At 33.6% G+C, this 19,943-nt stretch overlaps 1 protein-coding gene across 1 annotated transcript in view; it reads left to right on the plus strand.

Annotated features, from left to right (window-relative positions):
* The window catches only part of ERBB4 (erb-b2 receptor tyrosine kinase 4), a 722,586-nt gene that overhangs the window by 462,940 nt on the left and 239,703 nt on the right, over nt 1-19,943 (plus strand). The window contains exons 16-19 of the mRNA XM_039252967.1: nt 3,858-3,951; nt 9,918-10,072; nt 16,572-16,616; nt 16,738-16,812. Coding sequence (XP_039108898.1) covers nt 3,858-3,951; nt 9,918-10,072; nt 16,572-16,616; nt 16,738-16,812 — 369 coding nt within the window. The remainder of the gene's footprint in view (nt 1-3,857; nt 3,952-9,917; nt 10,073-16,571; nt 16,617-16,737; nt 16,813-19,943) is intronic.

The raw sequence follows: 19,943 nt of genomic DNA on the forward strand, positions 1-19,943 counted from the left end.
TCAGTGCAGTTATAGAATTGTCCCTTTTTTAAACAAATGTTGTCATTATCCGAGAAAACATTGTACTTTTGCATTTTATATCAGAAAGATAGAAATCTATGGATCATAATAATATTGTTATGTCTCTTCTTTGAAAGATAAGCAAAACCAATTCCCTTCATGAACTTTAAGGGAAAAAAAATAAAATGAGAAGTTTAAGTATGAAACAATTTAAAATAAGAATTTAATTGTTTTCCATGAAAATTTCAGCTTATAATTTTGTAAGGTACAATCAACTGATAAATTTGATTATGGATAACAAATTATGTGTTTCTTTTCTCAATAAATTAGACTCATGCTTATTATTCTCATTATTATAACAGAGTGATAGGATCTGAACATAAAATACTTTAGATCAAAATATGCTTGTTTGTTGTTTAGCAATTAATGCCATTCAAATGTAACTAAAAGACTTTAATTCCATTTAGTAGTTACATTGTAAGCTTATTGAATATATATATATATATGTAGTCATTAAGAGAAAATGGGGCTGTAGAAATCATGTCTTCTAACAGCAACATCTTATAAACAGTGAAAACTGGTAAAGTGTTGGCCAGTGTCAGAACACTGGAGAATCAAGCCAACACTAGAATTCAGACTGTCTGATTTCCATCCTGTCTCTTTCCATATGCTATTGTTTTTCTTTAATATTTCATTTTAAACTTATCATAAATATGAAATTGATACATATGCAGATATATATACCATCCTCTCTCTCGTGTCTGCAAAATAATGAAAGCTACGGAAATATAGCCTGTTTTCTAAATAAGCAACGTTTGTTACCAGACTGTTTTGAAAGTTTAGCATTTTCCAAGTCATTAAATCAAATGTATTAAAGAAATATAAAGTTTTTCATGTACTTGCAATAGTAATAGGGCTCTAGGAAATCATATACAAGAGTTTGCTTGAAAGATAATAGGTGAAAATACCTTGTAAAAGTCTGATGTGATGCTAGCCTATGCAATGATAGATTTTCCCACCTCCAATCTTGTGGCACTGACTAAAGTCTTTCAACACTGTCTGACAGTTAAAACAGACTTTGAGGAAGAATTAATTCAAATCCTAACTTCATCACTTCCTAGTTTTAAATCTTGGATAAATAACCTAATTGTTCTTATCATTTCCTTTTTGTGCCAATTAATTCATGCTGATTAGATGGTTAGGTTGAATAGTTACCTTAAAATTGCTGAAAACACATACAAATGTGACATTTACCAAAATCAGGGAACCTATTTTTATATAAAAATAGTCTTAACTATCATATTAGAAGAAGAAATCCTCAAAAGAGGACTTTTTGAAGTGGTCTAGAAAACCAGTTAATCCTTAGCTGTTAACATTCAAATCCAGGTCATAGACTACACTGTATTTCAGCAACTCTGAACTAGAGTGCACAAGCATTTAAAATGAAAGAGAAAGCTCTTTGGAATGCAATCTTAAAATTGTTCTTATCTGGCAACATGGTTAAATGCTTTTGAAATGTTAAGAACAACATGGAAGCATTAGAAAGGGTGCCAGTCTAAGCTTTTGGTAGGCATTTTTTAAAAATATATTTAACATTCACAACCTCTTACTGAAACACTGTTTTTCCCTTTTACAGAGGATATTTACAAAATGAAGTCTAGAGATGTTAAGGGATTTAAGTCCTAGAAGGAACACCAGTGAAATTTGGGAAGGACTTGACTGCAAAGCATTGATTCTGGCTCACAGGATTGGCTAAGGCAGCACACACAGCATGGCTGTAAGAAACGTAGAGTAGCAAAAACAAGTGACAAAAAAGCATAGTCTGCAAAACTCACGCTCAGTAGACATTAATTTGCTAGGTCAGATTCAAGTGAAAGGGAATTTCTTGCAGTCATAATATAATTAATAGGAAACAGGGAAGAAAAAGCAATGATGGAGACAGTGACGATGAAGAGAAGAAGAAATAATAAAAATCATAGGAATGATCTGTTCTGAGAGCAGAAAGGAAGAGAGCCCAAAGCCATACAAATAGATGTTTAATCTCAGAAGAAAAGGCAGCTAGGTTTGTCTCCATGACTTTTAATAACTTATTCACCTTAATCCTCAACTCTGTGCGTAGGCAAGGGGTTTTGAAGAAGTGAAAGAAAAGCATGACCTGTGTTTTAATACCACAAAAATCACGACCTTCATTCGGTAACGTAACCCTTTAGTAACCAAAAAACCTGTTCTTAAAAACAGAAATTTGCTGATGATTGCAAGTTTTGCTATAATTTCATGTTTATTATTTATAATTTTATAATTTCACTATAGAAATAATTCTTCTGATTCTCTTTACAATTGAGGTACCATCCCCTCTTCCCCCATACAAGGTCATTTTGATCTTTATGTCCTGAAGATTTCCTCTGTTGAGTGCTTTATATCACTGATGATGAAACATGCCAAAAAAAATCTGTTTCTATGTAATTGAGATTTTAAACACAAGAAAATGCATCAAAAGCTTAATTCATAGCAAACCAACATCTCATTTTAAAAGTGGAAAATCCATGTAACTAAATATGTGCAGTGATACATAGCTAAACTATCAATTTATGTCATATGTTTTGAAAACCCAAACTTAATTATTTTGCTTTGAAGTAGGTATAGTTTTAATTTAACCAACAGAAAATATAGCCCACCGTTTAGACTTCTGTCATTTATTAAGGCTTTACAATAGCCAAATGTGATAATTCACTATGAAAATAAGTGAATACTTTAGGGAAAAATAAATTTAAATTTATCATGAAATTAATCCTTAAATGCCAGATCTGCAATGCTTTGAGTATGGAATGATAGCTCATGATACACAGACACAAAATAACAGAAGCTATAAATATTTAGTCATGTTTTGTTAATGACTTATAACTGGCATTCTGAATTGACTATACCCAGTGTCTCATCCTCTCACACATTAGTGGGGATGGGGTACTTAAACATGTTGTACATGAGTGATAACCAATTATTGAAATTAAAATTTTACAGTAGGTATTGATTGGAAAACTTACATATTGATAACATTTAATATTGAAATAGCCACAAAATGTTAGGTTTGGGAAGGGATAACCATAATCCTAGATTTTAATTAAAAAGTTTTAGAAAGTTACCATTAAACTATTTTGTATTTTATACTTTATAGAATTACTTCAAAAAGATTTTAAGCTGAAAAAGATGTGATATTAGATCAATAATCTAAGAATATAAAATCTGCCATAAAAAGATATTTTCTCTAATTCTCTAAGGCAGCTATTTTAAAAGAAGAAAAGAAATCAAAGCATTTTTTGAAGTTTCACCAAAAATAAATTGAAGAGTCTTGGGATTTGAAGGACAGGGATGGGGAATATCATGTAACTTAGCAACAAGAAGAATACAATAGTTCTTTCAGAGTTTAAAAAATAAAGCTCAGCCAAGAGTAACAGTTTATATAGAGACAAACAGGCACAGCTTTACTTTAAAAAAAGGTAAAAATAATTCTGCTGTGTCATCAGAAGAGTCATACTTTTTTTTCTTCTCTCTCTCTCTCTTTTTTTTTTTTTTTTTTTTTGAGACTGCTAGAATATCTCTCACAAGAGAGATGTTTCCTGAATGAGTCTATCATTGAACCCAATGGAGGGCAAGGAGAGCCATCTGGCTGCAGTTTATCTTTTTTCCTAATGGAGAACTTATTCCTTAATGTACAGGGAAATGATTCTGATGCTCCTGGCACATAGAGAAACAAACTCTAGAATTTACTCTGCCAATAGGACTTTTAGCAGATGTTACTTCATTTGTTAAGTTGACAGCTTGTTTGCTTATACCACCTCATGCAGCTGATGTTTTCACAGTGAGTTTCGAGAGTTTGAGAATGGCTCCATCTGTGTAGAGTGTGACCCCCAGTGTGAGAAGATGGAAGATGGCATCCTCACGTGCCATGGACCGGTAAGCTTGAAGACATCTGTGGTTGTGTTGGCTTATTTAGTTTCATGTGTGACTGTTTGTTATGTCATTGGTTTATCGTTTATCCATCCATTCAGCAGGTGTTTATAGTATACAAAGGGGAATCATGTATGATATTCTACCCTCAAGAGGCTTACAGTTTGGTAGTAGAGATAAAATATTTACAAATTCAATTTCTTAAATATTTACATCCCAGATAATGTATTTAAAAAGAAAATATGAATATCCCCTTGAAAATTGCACAGTGTTGAAAAGAAAAAGAGATCTATAAGCAATTAGAATGAACCAAAATAATTGATAAAATATAAATATGTGTTAATTTTATAGGAACACAAATGATAGAGAGAAATTTGTCTGTCTTTGGGATGGAAAGTAGGACATCAATAAAGCCCATAGGAAAGTGATATTTGAGCTATACTTTGAAGAAGCATCTGGAAAGAGGAAGCATACAAAGATATGCAAATGTAAATATTCATGGTGTGTTTGAGGTAAACTATAACACATTCATATCTGTGTTTAATTATTTAACTATTATGGAATTGTGAAGGACATTGTGAAAGACAGACGGAGAAGGCAAACAAACTAAAATCTCAAACAGTGTATTAAATGCTTTGGCAGAGAAAAAACTGAGCTATGAGAATGGAAGGAGGGGCTGTAGGATCAGTAAAGTCTTGATGGATACACTGGCATCAGATGTTTTTTTTCTTAACTTTTTTTTAAATGTTTTATATATTTTTTAGAGAGAGAAAGAGACAGTGTTAGCAGAGGAGGGTCAGAGAGAGAGGGAGACACAGAATCCGAAGCAGGCACCGGGCTCTGAGCTGCCAGCACAGAGCCCGATGCGGGACTGAAACCCACTAACCGTGAATCATGACCTGAGCTGAAATCGGACACTTAACTGACTGAGCCACCCAGGCGCCGCTGGCACTAAATGTTTGAAGTTAGTGTTATAGACAAAATATAGAGGAAATGGTAGTTCCTTTTTAGACCTCTCTTTTGTTTCCCATCATTCAGGCTTTTACTTAATAATGAGGTCAATATGAGTTTGTCATTCCAAAGTGTCATATTCATCCTTCTTTAGACAAATTTCCAGTTTGTTTTTTTTTTGTGTGTGTATCAAGTCATTTCTCAATAGATGATTTGGGGACCAACATTTGGGTGTAGCCAATATCTCAATATTGCTCCATAAGAATTTATATGGAATTTAAATAGTACTAATTTTTCTACTAGAGTGCTTATTCAGCACTTAACTAGCTTAGAAAAAAGATATCACTGAGCCCTCCAAACTTCCATTAGGCCCCAATGAGCCGTTCTGGAACTTCATCTAAAGAAGGATGTGGAAAACTTGGACAGTTCAGAGGACTACCATAAGGATGATTAAACTTGGAAAATCAGACCTCTGAGAAAAAGAAGTGGTGTGATTTGGCCTCAAGAACCAAAGTCTAAAAGACAATTTAATATGTAAATGATCTCCAAGTAAGTATGCAAAGGGCATATACAGCTATTTTCTTTCTCTACTAAAGATATTAGTGGAAAGTACAATTGATCCACAGAAAGAGAAATGTGGATACTGTAAAGAATTACATGAAACATAGGGAAGTAAAATTCTGAAATGGGTTGTTAAAGCAAGTCAGGCTATCTATGTAAGACTTCTTTAAACATTAAAGTATTTAAGCACCAAAGTTAAAGAATGAAAAACAATATGTCTTTCTGAGAAACCGAGACTTTGAAAGTGTGTAATTACAATAACAAGGGAGACTGCAACACCAGTCCCATGATTTTCTATTTCTCACGCTGCCTCCTTGGTATAAAATTATGCTGATAAGTAACCAGTTTATTAATTTATTTCAATTTGTGTGTTTTCACAGTTTATTTGTTCATTCTTTTGTTACTCAAAAGATTGAGACAGTTTATAAACTATGTGTAAAAATCCTAATAGTTAATTTTTTTACATTTTCAAAATTATTTGATAACTAAGAAAGAACAAACAGATTAGGTGTTTAAAGAACACATTTTGATTTCATAATGACAGAATTGAGCCATATACTTAAAATTATCACTCAGTGTGAGCACTGTCAAATAATATGTCTAGAGATTCAGAAAGGCATGAAGTCAAAAAGTAGAAAAGGTTAGTAAACATGAATCACTTTTTGTAGAACATTAGAGCATGGAATCAAGAAAACCTATTTGATCACTTGATCAGTAAAACTTGAAATGCTTAGCAGGTAAGAACACATATTCACGTTATGGTGTCTGAGAAACTGGCAAGACTGAGCTCAAACAATAGCCTAAACTGTTCTCACTAGAATGCTGCTTGCTTTCAGCTCTTACAATTTATACTAGGTTTTTGCCTGTTTCTGGGTTTATATATTGATTATCACAACTAGAGACAGAAGTGTTTTGTGTGCCATATAATACACATCTATCATTTAAGATATCCAAGAGGTTCTGGAAACTTCTCTGTGAGACTAACACTGTTATGAGATAGAGGAGAAGTCATAAAGAAGGTTGGAATTCCTACACCTGGCCTTATGATTTATTCTGTTAGAATTGCACTTTCCTGACCTGTCCATATTTTCCTAATATTAATAATTGGTACACATTTATATTTGTCAAATAGTGTTATATTTGAAGCATACTATCACTTTTGCCATTTAAAATATAAAGAAACTGAACCTGCAATAATTAGAAAGGTATACCAAAGAGTAAACCATCTATAAGATGTGGAGCTGGGACTCAACAGTTGAAGCTCTGACTCCAAATTTTACACTCTATTCATTTCACCTTTTTCCCCCAGGCAAAAATTCTGTAATATAATAAGGATAATATATTTCCTGAGAATATAACAGCTACATGTAAAATGGGATGGTATTATACTATTTAAATGTGACAGAAATCCAAGATAATGTTGAGAGGGCTACCTTTGAAATAAAGTGAGCCCCTGTTTTTATAGCCTTGTGTGTCTTTGTGTGTTTTTTACATTTTATTATTTATTTAGCAATTTTATCCTTTCTGTCTCACTTTTACTACCCTCATTGGGTAAGGGTAAGGAAGGGCATGAGAGAAGAAAGAGAAGTAAGGGAAATCAGACAGAGTTGTAGGAGATCAAAATATAAGTCAAAGAGGTGGCATGCAAGAGAAGAGATAGAGGAAAGAAATGATAAAAGCTAAACTAGTGGTTAAAGTCAATAAAGGTGTGCTGCCATAACAAATACCCCCTGTATTAGAGTAGCTTATAGGAAAACATTTGAATCTTTTTCATGTAGAGTGCACTACAGGTTAGCTCTCCTCCCTGTGATGGTCTAGCATTTGAAGATGCCTTGAATTTATGGTATCTCCACATTTGCATGGGATCCCTACATCATGGCAGCAGGGAAAGAGAAGGCTGGAGAGGTTAGCCCTGGCAGTCTCATAAATTACTTCTACTTAATTTCATGGTCCAGAAGAAAACATACCTCATCTATGTTGGGAGGGGAATTCCAGTCTTCCATGTAGCTAGGACTGGAAGAGAAATGATACTGGTGAATATTAGCATTATCTTTTACAGTAGTTACCAAAGAAAAACATCAATTGTTACTGAGAAAAAAATGTAATATTTCTATCAGGATTTAGCTTATCCTTTAGTTTCCTGCCTAGATATTGGAGTCTAAAGGTAGCTTAAAATCAGAGACAAGGAACAATATTGCTTTCACCTCTGTTTTTTATCATTGCATTTATCAGCTCATTCACTGAACTTAGGTTCTTAAAAGCTTTGGGAATATAATGATAGAAGAGTAAGCATTAGACATGCATATTTCTTTAAATCTTTTTTATGGAAATAAGTTGGAGAATTAGTATATTTCATTTCTTGTGAGATTTTTCAGGAGCTTTTTTTTGTATGTCAGCTTAGAACATTGTGTTTTGTATCATCACACAATCAAATAGATGAGAGGCGCTTAAAAAACAAGGAAATACATGCAAAAATCTGTTAGAAGTACACTTAAATGTTAAATATGATTTTAATTTTAGTTTAATAATTTTTTCTTCTGATTTTACCTGGACATTACTTTACATTAGAAGAATTTTATAGGAAAATAATTCCTAATTTCTGATTTTTACTATGCCTACTTTACTCATGGTTAGTTTTATTCTTCTGTTCTGCAAGAAGCCTGTCTCTTGTCTTGTACAATAAGTCATGCCACTGAGCATACTTGCATAGTAAATGATTTTGCATAATAGATGGCATTACGTGCCTAAGTACCCATGAGCAGGTGTTAAAATTGGAAGCATGTGAAGTATTCTTTTTTGGGAGGAAATAAAAACTTGCCAGTAGCAAACTCTTCAGGTTGAATAGGGATTAGGTTTCATAGGATAATTTTCTTTTAGATCTAAATCTCACATCAAAATAGTGAAATAGTGCTTGATTGAACCTCACCAGTCCCAGAATTTCCAGAAACCTCTTCCTGGTTACTTTTTCTTCTTTACACTACCTTTCTTTGTTAGCAGCCTCAATCTTCAAACTTTAAAATATTACATTTATTGATTTCCTGATGTCTTATATCTCCAACTAGTAATGTCTAGCTACTTTTAGATTAACACTATAGAGGGATGTAATACACTCCTGTGAATGGACACGCCCTGCCTAATACATAGTTCTATACAATGTCTGCTTGTCTTGACTCCCAGATTCACAATGTTTATAGTTATAACCCTAATAAAATTTGTTCTCTCCCTCTATACTTACTATATCTCATTTAGATTATCTAAATTGTGTTTTAATCTGAACTGTCATAATTATTGGAACAATGTGGACAGATTTTGGGGAGAAATGGGTCAGGGGAATAAGTTCCAGAAAGTGGTCAAAGAAAAGAGGAATTTAAGGCAATATGATGTTCAAAAGGGAAGGCCAAAAGCCAACTTTATAGGTAATATTATTCATAATATATAAATGCGTAAATATATTGCCACTATTTAAGAAAATAGCACTTTTTAAAAGTGGTTATTAATTTATTTTGAGAAAGAGACAGAGTGAGCAGGGGAGGTACAAAGAGAAGGAAAGAAAGAGAATCCCAAGCAAATTCTACACTGTCAGTACAGAGCCCAACATGGGGCTTGACCCTAAAAACTGGGAGATCATGACCTGAGCTGAAACCAAGAGTAAGACTCTTAACCGACTGAGCCACTCAGGTGCCCCAGAAAATAGCATTTTTAATCAAAACATTCTCAATTTTCTTTGATTTGATGGTAGACTGCTTAACATTTGCATGCTTACTATTCCCAGCACCAAACTGAAATCAGGGTTGTTGTTTTTTGTTTTTTGTAAAGTTGTTTTATATTTAATATGAGTTTTAAATGTTTTACCTTTTAATGATATTTAAATATATTTGCATGTTAATATTGCTCAGTAACATTCTACATATTAGAAAATGGTTATATATTATAAACATAAATATATGAAGTGAATTAGTTCCATTTTTAATTTATTTTGCTCATATTTAGGTCACCTTTATTAGTGGATAAATTTTCCATGCATCTACTTCACTATTATGGAGTTTTGATATTTGTTTATCAGAATGTGCCTTTATTGTGCTTTCAGCATTGTATTGTGATTTACCAAAATCTCTATAGATTTTTGTATAGAGTTTTAACATTATCACAAGCTGATTTGAGATGGAATATAACCTAGAAATTAACTTTTATTTGCCTAACCTAATTCCTAATAATTCAACTATAGTAAATTTTAAAATTCATTGCTCAAATAGTCTAGTACAATCAGAGGAAAGTTTACATCTCGTTGTTACATTGAAAAGCTGCCGTAGTGACATCCCCACCTATAGTTTGAAACTGCTTTCATGTTCCCTAGTGGAAGATTGGCCACTCACTGAAGCCTCAGTAACTAAGCCACATGAATACCAGAAGAAACTGCACCCATTTTCTTTCTCCATTATGTTTTGTTTTTCACATTTTAGGGGCCCGATAACTGCACAAAGTGCTCCCATTTTAAGGATGGCCCGAACTGTGTGGAAAAATGTCCAGATGGCTTACAAGGGGCAAACAGTTTCATTTTCAAGTATGCTGATCAAGATCGAGAGTGCCATCCATGCCATCCAAACTGCACCCAAGGGTAAGCATCCTTGCTGGCCAAGGACTCCGTCACACATGTGGACCCCTGACATCATCTACTAACTATGTAACATCCTAATATAGAACTTGATTCATCTTTGTATTACTATATTGATTTGAAGGGGAATACTTCTAAGAAAACGGTTTATGCAATCAAATGTATACTATCTGAAATACTCTGTTAAATATTTACCTAAAAGTATTCTATTGACTCCTTTATGAAGCTGGTGGCAGGTATACTTTATAGGGAGTCTAGAAATTCTTTCAAATTTTACTTGATATTGAAGATATCTTAGAAGAGACAAGACAGCCATCACACGAGATTTGTGCTTAATAAATCTTTAACCGAAGTGTTCTGTTTATATTTCTTTGTTCTTACAACCAAGTTAAGGTGAGGATAGCTCTCTTTTTATAGATACTGCCTTGGATTACTCCTTCAACAAAATATAAGCAAAATAGTAATGACAGAAAAAAAAAAGGTGGGGTAATTAGTGATATGTGTATTAATAAAATCACAAATACATTTTGTGAAGTAATTTTATTACAGGTCAACCTATAACCTAGAATTTTTTGACTAGTACAGGACAACTCAAATATGGGTACCCAGTTTTCTACTTTGTTTCTTTAAAAAGGTTGCATTATAAAATGAATAATAATTGATATTGTTATTGAAGCATGTAAAAAACAAAGACATATTAGAGAAAGAAGAAAAGCACTGAACTGAAAGAAATAATGCCACTCATGTAAGAAATCCCAGAACCTATTTTTTAAAAGATAGCAAATCTATTTTAATAAGGGCTTTTCTTTTTCTTTCGTCCAGAAGATGTCTAATTTCAGACTTGAGAACAATTTAGTATACTCTATCCTCCTTCTGTCCATAAATCCTCTTCTTTGTTATGAGTCCCCACACGCATGTGTGCACACACGTGCACACACACACACACACCTGCAAATGCATACACTTGCTGAGAATCATCTCGGGTACTTTATATCTGGCAAGAAAGTATGAGATTCCATAAAGAATGTTTTCTGCCAGATTAAGAGCTAGCTATTAGGGGATAGTGAAGAAGTTAAGCAAGCAACCTCATTTTCTGCCAAGAGGACATCAATTTGCAGATGCTGCTACAATTTCCTGCAGGCCAAGATGTCAGCTTATTACTCTGTGACGTGGTAGATCCTCAAAAGGTAAAGTAATATTCTGCCTTTCAAATTCAAATTCAGCTTGGAAGAGCTAATACCATCTCATTGGTTTACACATAAGGACATAGACTGAGCGTACTGAAATCGTCACATGGACTCTTTGCTTCAAGGAAACTAGAAGGAATAAGCTTCTCCCCTTGCGAGGTTTTGGCACATTTGGGTTAAGAGTATTTCATGAAGAAATGACTGATGCCACCGGAGCAGAAGAGTCAGCAACAGAAAGAGAAAACTTTGCCTGCTAAAGTAATCATCCACAGGAGGGTTTTATTGTTTTGAAGCTAAAATTAAACCAGTAAATTATTCAATATAATGTTGATGTCAACAGCTGTTGCCATTCAAAATGAGACCTTTTGCTATTTTTGCAAATCTAATTACAATGAAGCCATTAGGGAAATGAAAGTGAGATCACAGAGCCATAGTCTGGATGTGTGGCTGGTGTGTCTTCCTCTCAGCCCCTTTTAAATCATGATTATGTAATAAAAGAACACATCTATAGTGGGGGAAGTAGAAGTAGAGACAATGAAGAGATCCATTTACCACAGCAACAAAAGCCAGATGTCAGCTAAAAGGGGAAGATGAAGGTATAAAGGGAGCAAATCTGACCAGACCATATAGGAATTCCAAATTAATAGAAAAGTGTCTTTAAATCAACTGTTGCAGAATGATGGTGAAACAGAGTTTGGATATTGTATTCCCTGGGATTTTGCAAGGTAAATGGATTATAAGGATTTATTTAGTCCTGAAGGATTTGTGTATTTCTTTTCATTTAGCTTCCTGCCGTCCTTTTCCTAATATCCTTCATATTGTCCAGGTTCACTCACTTCATGAGAGTTTTGTGGTCCCAAGCCCAGAATTCCTAAATTTCTAAATCCCACTCTATATTACTGCTGTGTTGCACTGTGCTTTGAGATCCTTCAGTGAAGCAATGAGGTGCTCTGTGCAACTAGTTCCTTCTTTTCAAATTGCATATAGAGATAGGATCTTTCTCTAGAAAGATCACAGGGCCAGTGGAGATGATGGGATGAGTGACTATTTATATTCCTAAATACATGTAACCATTGACCTGTCTGTGAGTGTGAGCTCACCATGCCAACTGCACTTTGGAAAACAGCTTTCCTTTTATATGCCAATATTATGTCAGCTAGATAATTCAAGGACCAAGTTAATAGAAATAGTCTTTCGAATCACATTTTTTAGAAGGAAAGTTCTTACTTTGAATACTGTTCAATGATTTTCTGAAAATAAAATTATGTGTATAATGCCTTAAAAGCACTTTTATTACTCTGAAAGTACATTAAATATATTGGCTCTAATAAGTTCTTCAGATACTTTTAAAATAGATTATCCATTTAGTACCTATCACGAGATTCTCATTAATATCCCCAAACGGGGAGGGGGGGGAATAACATTGTCTCTTCTTGCCTTGACTAGAGAACTTTTATTTTAGCAGCCTTTTCTCGTTTATTCATTCCTCAGCTTGGTTATATTGAACACCAACTGAACATCAGAGATAGTGATAGGTAATTTCAGAAATGAGTAAGACATAGCTCTTGGCCACTAGTAAGTCAGAGTTTAGTGAGCTTTCATTCTTACAATTTATATATTTTTGTTATGGACACTTCCCATATATTGAAATAATGAGCAAGAATTTAAAACTTAGGAATGATCTTCATATTTGAAATTAACAAGATAGAATTAAAAAAAAGATTTGTAAACTAAATGTAGTATGTAATTAAATACCTATAAGGGCAATTACTGTGGTTTCCACACTAACATCAAATCCATAGCAAATACCAATGCAATTTTGGTTTTAATCATGGACTGGAATATTTGTTTTTCACAGGCATCTTTGAAAATTTTCATTGAATAATTTTGTTAATGTTAGAATTTTGTAGAGAGTTACATTATTCCTTATCTGTTTTTGGTCTCATGTTTGGTATCTTGACTCTTCAAAAGTTTAATACTTCCATTATTCTGTGATCTTGCTGAATCAATATAAATTGTATGTGCTAATCAGTTGCTTATGTAAAGTGCAAAGAGTTGAAATACAGTATGGATCTTTAAATACACAGCGACTTGTACTTAGAAAGGATGGTATCCTTCAGTCATGCTCTTATTTCCATTTTCCATTGTTTCTTTCATCTTCCTCTTTTAAATATGTCTAAATCTCAAATACCCTTCAACAGTTCCCTCAACAAACTTTCCTGACCCCATATCCTGCCCCCTCAAGTACTCACCTTCCTTTCCCCTTGCTCCTATTCTCTTATGTCCAATATGCTTCTCAACTCACAGCAGTGGAAATGCTGGTGACCTTGACAATGACAACTAAACTGCTCTCAGTAGTTCTTATTTTATTAGATCTCTCTTTGCACTTAACATTGACAATTACTCCTGAAGGTCTCTCCTAAGTTAGCTCCCACAACGAGGCTGTAATTATTTGATTTTACTCAATAGTTTCTCATGCTTCTGGCACATGAGCTCATCTTAGGTCATTTACCAGTTATCACAGTTATTTGAGCTTCCGTCACAGTCTCCTCTTTTCTCAATTTAGAGATCCTTCTTCAGCTATCTTACCCACTTACATGATTTCAACTTTCTCCCATATGCTATTTCAAACTGATCATCACACTGGTGCCTTCACAGCCTACAACCACCGGCCTCTCTTTCCAGCTGGAGACGAACATTTCTTACCCAGACGGAGGACAACTACACTGGATACACACTGTAGCTCCATAAAACTGAAATTATCAACCCCTCCTCCCCCAACACACATACAAGAAAAGGTATCTCTCCTCTTGCATTCTCTCACTGGTGGTACTATATGTTTAACTCCTCTGATCCTTCCTCTTCTGTCATCAAATCAGCCATCAACTTCTCTTCTCCACCCCCACCCACAATACCTGTCAAGGCATTTCTTGAATCTGGCCAGCTGCCTCTATCTTAGTTGCCATTTCCCCAGTAACCCTTTTTCATCATTCACATATACTAAAACAGTTTTGTTGCCAAAGGAATCTACCTGGATCCCAGCTGACTAGCCTGGGACAGAGATCCATGTAATACACAAATCTAACAAATCTACTACTTCTGTAAAACCCTGCAGTGATTCTCCATTGTTTGCCCCTAAGCAAATAGCCTTCAAGTTCTGGCTCTTGCCTAAATGATCTCGCTTCTTTCCCCTCTTCCTGTCACCTCATGTATTGTTGCTCCCTGACTACTCAGAATTGTTTGTACTTGTTCATGTGCATTCTAAATTTCCTCAGATCTATACCTTTTTCCTGCTATTTCTTACCCCTTAGAAATCACTGCTACTCCAACCCAGGTTCTCAGCACCCTGAACTTCAGTTTCCTAACTTCTCTGAGGATTAGCATGAAATTTCTAAAGCTAAGTGTCCTTCCTCTATGTTCCCTTAAGCTACTCTTTTGTGTCTCTTATTATATTTATCATATTAAACAATATACATATTATTATGCATGTATCTCCTGTAATACATTAAATTGTGAGCTTATTAAGAATAGGAAAAGTGTCTAATTCATCTTCCCCTCTCCCCTGCCCAGCTCCTAGAAGAGTAGCAACTCTTAGTAGGCATGCAAATGTGTTTTTTTACATGGATGAATAAAGATCTTTCATTATTCAGACTTTACCCTCAAGTTGAATTTTATTTTCAAACGTTTTTATCTTTCAAAGATGATTTTAAAGACACAGATTGCAAACTAATCATAGTTTTCAGATTCTCACTTGGAAATAAGAAGTAGACTATTAATTTTACCAAATGGCAATACTGTATAAGAAGGCACTTTGAAGAAGATATAATAGGAACCTAGGAAAAATAAGTACTTCAGAATAAAATAAAAAGAATACCATATAAGACAATTTGAAAATACTTTTAGTAGTTACTTTTTCCATTTCAAGAAGTGGTTTTGGTTATGCATTATAGTACCAATTCAATGCTATGTGCTATATATTTTTATTTGTATTTCTTATTTGCTTTTTAAAAGACTTTTTTTCACAGTGTATACCCCATTTTTCTGTACATTAAATTTTTCTGGGCTACTCAAAACCGGTGCTCAAAATGAAAACAATTTTCTACCTAGTAGAAATGTTATTGCAGATATTCATGGAGCAGAGAAATATTGACTTAATTATTATTAGACATAGTTATATTAGTTTACCAATGTTGAGAGTTATCTAAAGATATAGTAGACAGGCTGGCCTTATATGTGAGCACCTTATTACTTCATTATATGGGGATTTTAACTTTAGCTTCCTTTTCAATTTTAGAAATTAGAGTTTGAAAGAAAATATTTGTGACCAGCAGAATTAGTCCTATAAATCATAGCTGTGGAGGGAATCTTGATAATGTACTGTAGCTATATGTATTTGATGAGAGAAAAGGGAAAGAAATACAATTTGTACATTAGAAGATGGAAGAAGTAATATTTCCATAATACCTTAAAATGAAATTCTAGGGACTGTACATCAGAATTTTGTGTACTTCTATAATTCCAGTGAATTCTTTAGTTAACCTGCTTCTCAGTGTATTCATTTCCTTGGAGAGTATTTATTTGTTATTGTTTGAGTTAAATATTATGGCAGTTTAAAAACCCATTTTTGTTTGCCTGTTATGGCGCTGCACTTTTAAAATAGAGTGTCAAGATAAACTGCAGCATTGGTAAAACCAGTTAATTTGTTTTTTAAATGAATTCATGTTTAAAGATAAGTATGTTTTAAAACCGTCACAACCAAGGAATGGAATAATGTGATTTTGTAAAGTATCCATAAGAATAGCATTAAAGCATGTTAACTCATTTTATGCCATAATCAATCTTTAATGAGTATTAAGCATCAGGTTATTATATTATATTGAATAGTTCATGTTTCAGTTTTTATTGATTTTAGTTTTTACTTAAGTCCTTTTAGAAGAAACTGCATACATGAAACCAATTATAGCCATTGAAACATCAAGTTATTCAGCAAGATATATACTCATGAATGATGCAAATGAATTGAAAGTATTAGAAGTGAGTTCTATGTGTTTCGAAGTTACCCACAGAAACAGGGTACAGTTTCCTTTACTGTGGATATGTTTCTTTTCATTCCATGAGGGTGGTATTTGCAACCTATGTCTCTGTACCCATCAGACAATAATCATCTCACTGGCTTTAAATTCACAGTGTTCCAAAATTGTCTAGTAACTGTAATCAAGAATTTAACACAATTCGTGTTTATCTGACTGATTCTTTTTTAAAAAAAATGACTAATTTTACTTTCCTTGTATTTTTTAAATTTGGATCTTCTGCAGGTGCATAGGCTCAAGTATTGAAGACTGCATCGGCCTGATGGATAGGTACTTGGTGTGCTTGCTTCCCATGTTCTTCCTCCAAGGCTCCATGTGTGAGCACTGGTGCATGTGTGTGCATGCCACTGTGAATGGAGAATGATGTTTTCTGTTCTGTAATTGCCTGCAGGTGTAGCGGCCCCACTAGTCATGACTGCATTTACTATCCTTGGACGGGCCATTCCACTTTACCACAACATGCTAGGTAACATCTACCATGTTTCCATTTTGTCACACAAATCCTTTTCAGATTCTCATGTTTAAAAACTACTAACCATTTGGGTGAAATTGATAATATTTTAACTTAGGGAGTTATGAAATAGGCATATAACACTACTTTTCAAGCCACATCCCTTACCTCTTTTCTCTTTACTCGTTGTGATTTTGAATCCAAATTAGTGGTGTCCTTGTTTCTCAATTTTGTAAAATTTAAACAGGGTTTTAAATTATTAATCTAGAACTTTAAGAGAATTTTAAATTAATTTTGCAGATTATTGCAAAGAGAAACATTTTTAAGAGAGGAAGTTATAAAAGTTGATCTAGTTTTAAAGATGTTTCTTGTTTAATTTGATTCATTTTTTGATCTTATATTATTTTGAGCTGGTTGGTATATTCTCTAGGCTTATGAATTACCATAGACTAAAAGTACTATAGAAAATAATATTTTGTGCAGGTAAAGCACAAATTGGAATAAAAAAAAGAACCAAAATATATAGCTCAGATTAATACAAAAACCTATGCATGAAGGTTACAGTAGTGTTACTCAAAATCACCAAAAACTGGAAACTACTCAAATGTTCTTAAGTTATGATATATCCACACATGGCAATGCTACTCAGCAATAGGAAGGAACAAACTACTGACACATGTAGAACACAGTTGGATCTCAAATGCATTACACTAAATGGAAGAAGCTGGACTAAAAGAATACAAACCATATGATTCCATTTATATGGTATTCATTCTGGAAAAGGCAAATCTATAGGGACAGGAAATCAATCAGTGTTGCCAGGTAAGCCTGGCAAGTGACATGAGGGAATTTTGGGAGAGGGTAATGGAACTGTTCTCTATCTTGGCACTGGTGATGGGTACAGGAATATATGTTCTTGTTAAATATCATGGTTCAGTACATTAAAAAGGATGAATTTTACCATGTGTAAATTATACTTCAATAAATTTGACTTTTAAAACATTTCATATGTAGGAACCCAGTAATTCACAATGCTATGTAGAAATACTGCTTACTTTCTTTACAGAACAAATTAATTGTATCTTCTGGAAGTGAGAAAGTAGTGCTAAGTTACAATAAGCAAGATGATAGTTTGGGATGAAGTACTGACTTTTAATGTACATTTTTTAATTCAAACTTGACATCAAATTTAACAGTGTAAAAGTATACAAAACAGGTGTAAAGCTCGGTGAGTTTCTCCAAATGAAACGTTTATGTGGCCAACAGCCAAGTCAAGAAACAGAACAGTACCAGAAACAGAAACCCCTTTGTGCTCCACTCCAGGGATAACCATACTCCTGAGTGCTAAGAGAAGTTTGCCTGTTTTTGCACTTTATATGTAAATTGAATCATACTTGTGTATTATTTGCACCTGGCCACTTTTGATCAATATTATATTTATGAGGTTCATCTATGTCATTATATTACTTATAATTTTTTATTTATATGATATTTTGCCTTTAAAAGTTTTTAGAAACATTTGAATAGGTGGTGTCTCTTATTAATAAGTTATTTAATTATATTAAAACAAATAAATAAATTCTTTTTAAAAAAGGATGTAGTATAAATAAATGATTTATACAACAGTGGCACTTTGGCACTTGGGATCAATTCAAACTAGTTAATACAGTTGTTTAAACCAAAGTTTAAATTATAGAAAAAAATCAGCAAGAGAAAGAGAAGGAGTATGCCTTAAGGCCCAAAGTTCAGTTTTATAAGCCAAGATCTATTTTATATTTTTCCTATATTTATGAAATAATTTTCCTCCTTGAGACTTTGGTTGAGTCACTGCACTATCATTATGAAGAGTGTTTTCACACTGTATGACTTTCTTATAATTATTTCAGCCAACTAATGAGACGCAGTGTAATGTGGTGATTAAGTGTGCTGTCTTTGGAATCAGGTTTTCTAGGTTCAGAATAAGGCTCTATCATTTTTTTAGATATGTAACCTTGGGTAAGTTCCTTAATTATCTGAGCCTTACTTTCTTCATGTGTACAATAGGACTGTTAATATAGTTTACAAATTAGTTGTGAGGATTGATAGAGTCCGTAAAATATGCTTAGCTCAGATAAATCACTCAGGAAATGTTATTTATTATTTTGCTATATACCAAGGATTTTAAATGTTGGGCTAGGGAAACATAACTCCTAGAGGGAGTAGGAAAATCTCTCAAAATCATCCAGGAAATTTGATTTGTACTTCTACTCCTTCTGGTGGGTCCCTTGATGGAAGGGACGCATTTAATTCTTCATCTCAAGAATCACTGTCCTAATGAGGTCCACTGGTATCTTTGGTCACAGGCAGAGGCATATGAAGAGACAGAGTTAAAACCATAGTGGTAGACCCCTAGTGGTTTTCAGTGCTAATAACTGCAGTTATATAACTCAAAATCATAGTGTATCTTATTATAGGTTTAATATTTCCAACATGATTTGGGAGTTTTCAATCCTATTACTTGCCAGGGCTCTCAGGCCATTCCCTGTATTCTCAGACTAATACCTAATTCAGATTAGCTTTGTCATAAATAGGTGGCTATGTCCAGTAACAGAGCATAGATAGTACAATTCAGCCCATCATTCCTATGAAAACTTACCTGTAGGCCTTGGTACAGGTAAAGAGCAGAAGTTTTTGAATGTGAAAGGCTGTATTGCTCATGTTTCTTTTCTATAAAATGGGATGATAATCTGATAATTTTAAAAATGGAAATTCTTATACCTTATAAGATTGGTATGATAATTAATTGTATAGCAGCTACTATCAGGTATTATTTTCATGGGTGGTAGTTACATCTCTAGTTGACATATTGGAAAAATAATCTTTTTTAAAAATCTCATGAGGTTATGTTCTACTAGCACTTTATATATCAGCAGGGCATGAATCCAATAGTTTGTTGGCTACAAAACTGACATATCAAAACTTCTCATGTTTTAAGCATCTAAATTATGTATCACACTTCTAACTATAATGATTTTTTAAAAATTGGTATTAGGGATCTAACTATTCCTTTTAGAAACTCTGGCTATATTTAATTAATACTTCTTTTGAACTTAAATTTAAAGCAGTGACTCTTCAATTGTGTTGACTTCTCAGAATTAATGGACTTG

Source organism: Hyaena hyaena, unplaced genomic scaffold (assembly GCF_003009895.1).
Source record: "Hyaena hyaena isolate Hyena2069 unplaced genomic scaffold, ASM300989v1 scaffold_435, whole genome shotgun sequence".
Lineage (NCBI taxonomy): Eukaryota > Metazoa > Chordata > Mammalia > Carnivora > Hyaenidae > Hyaena > Hyaena hyaena.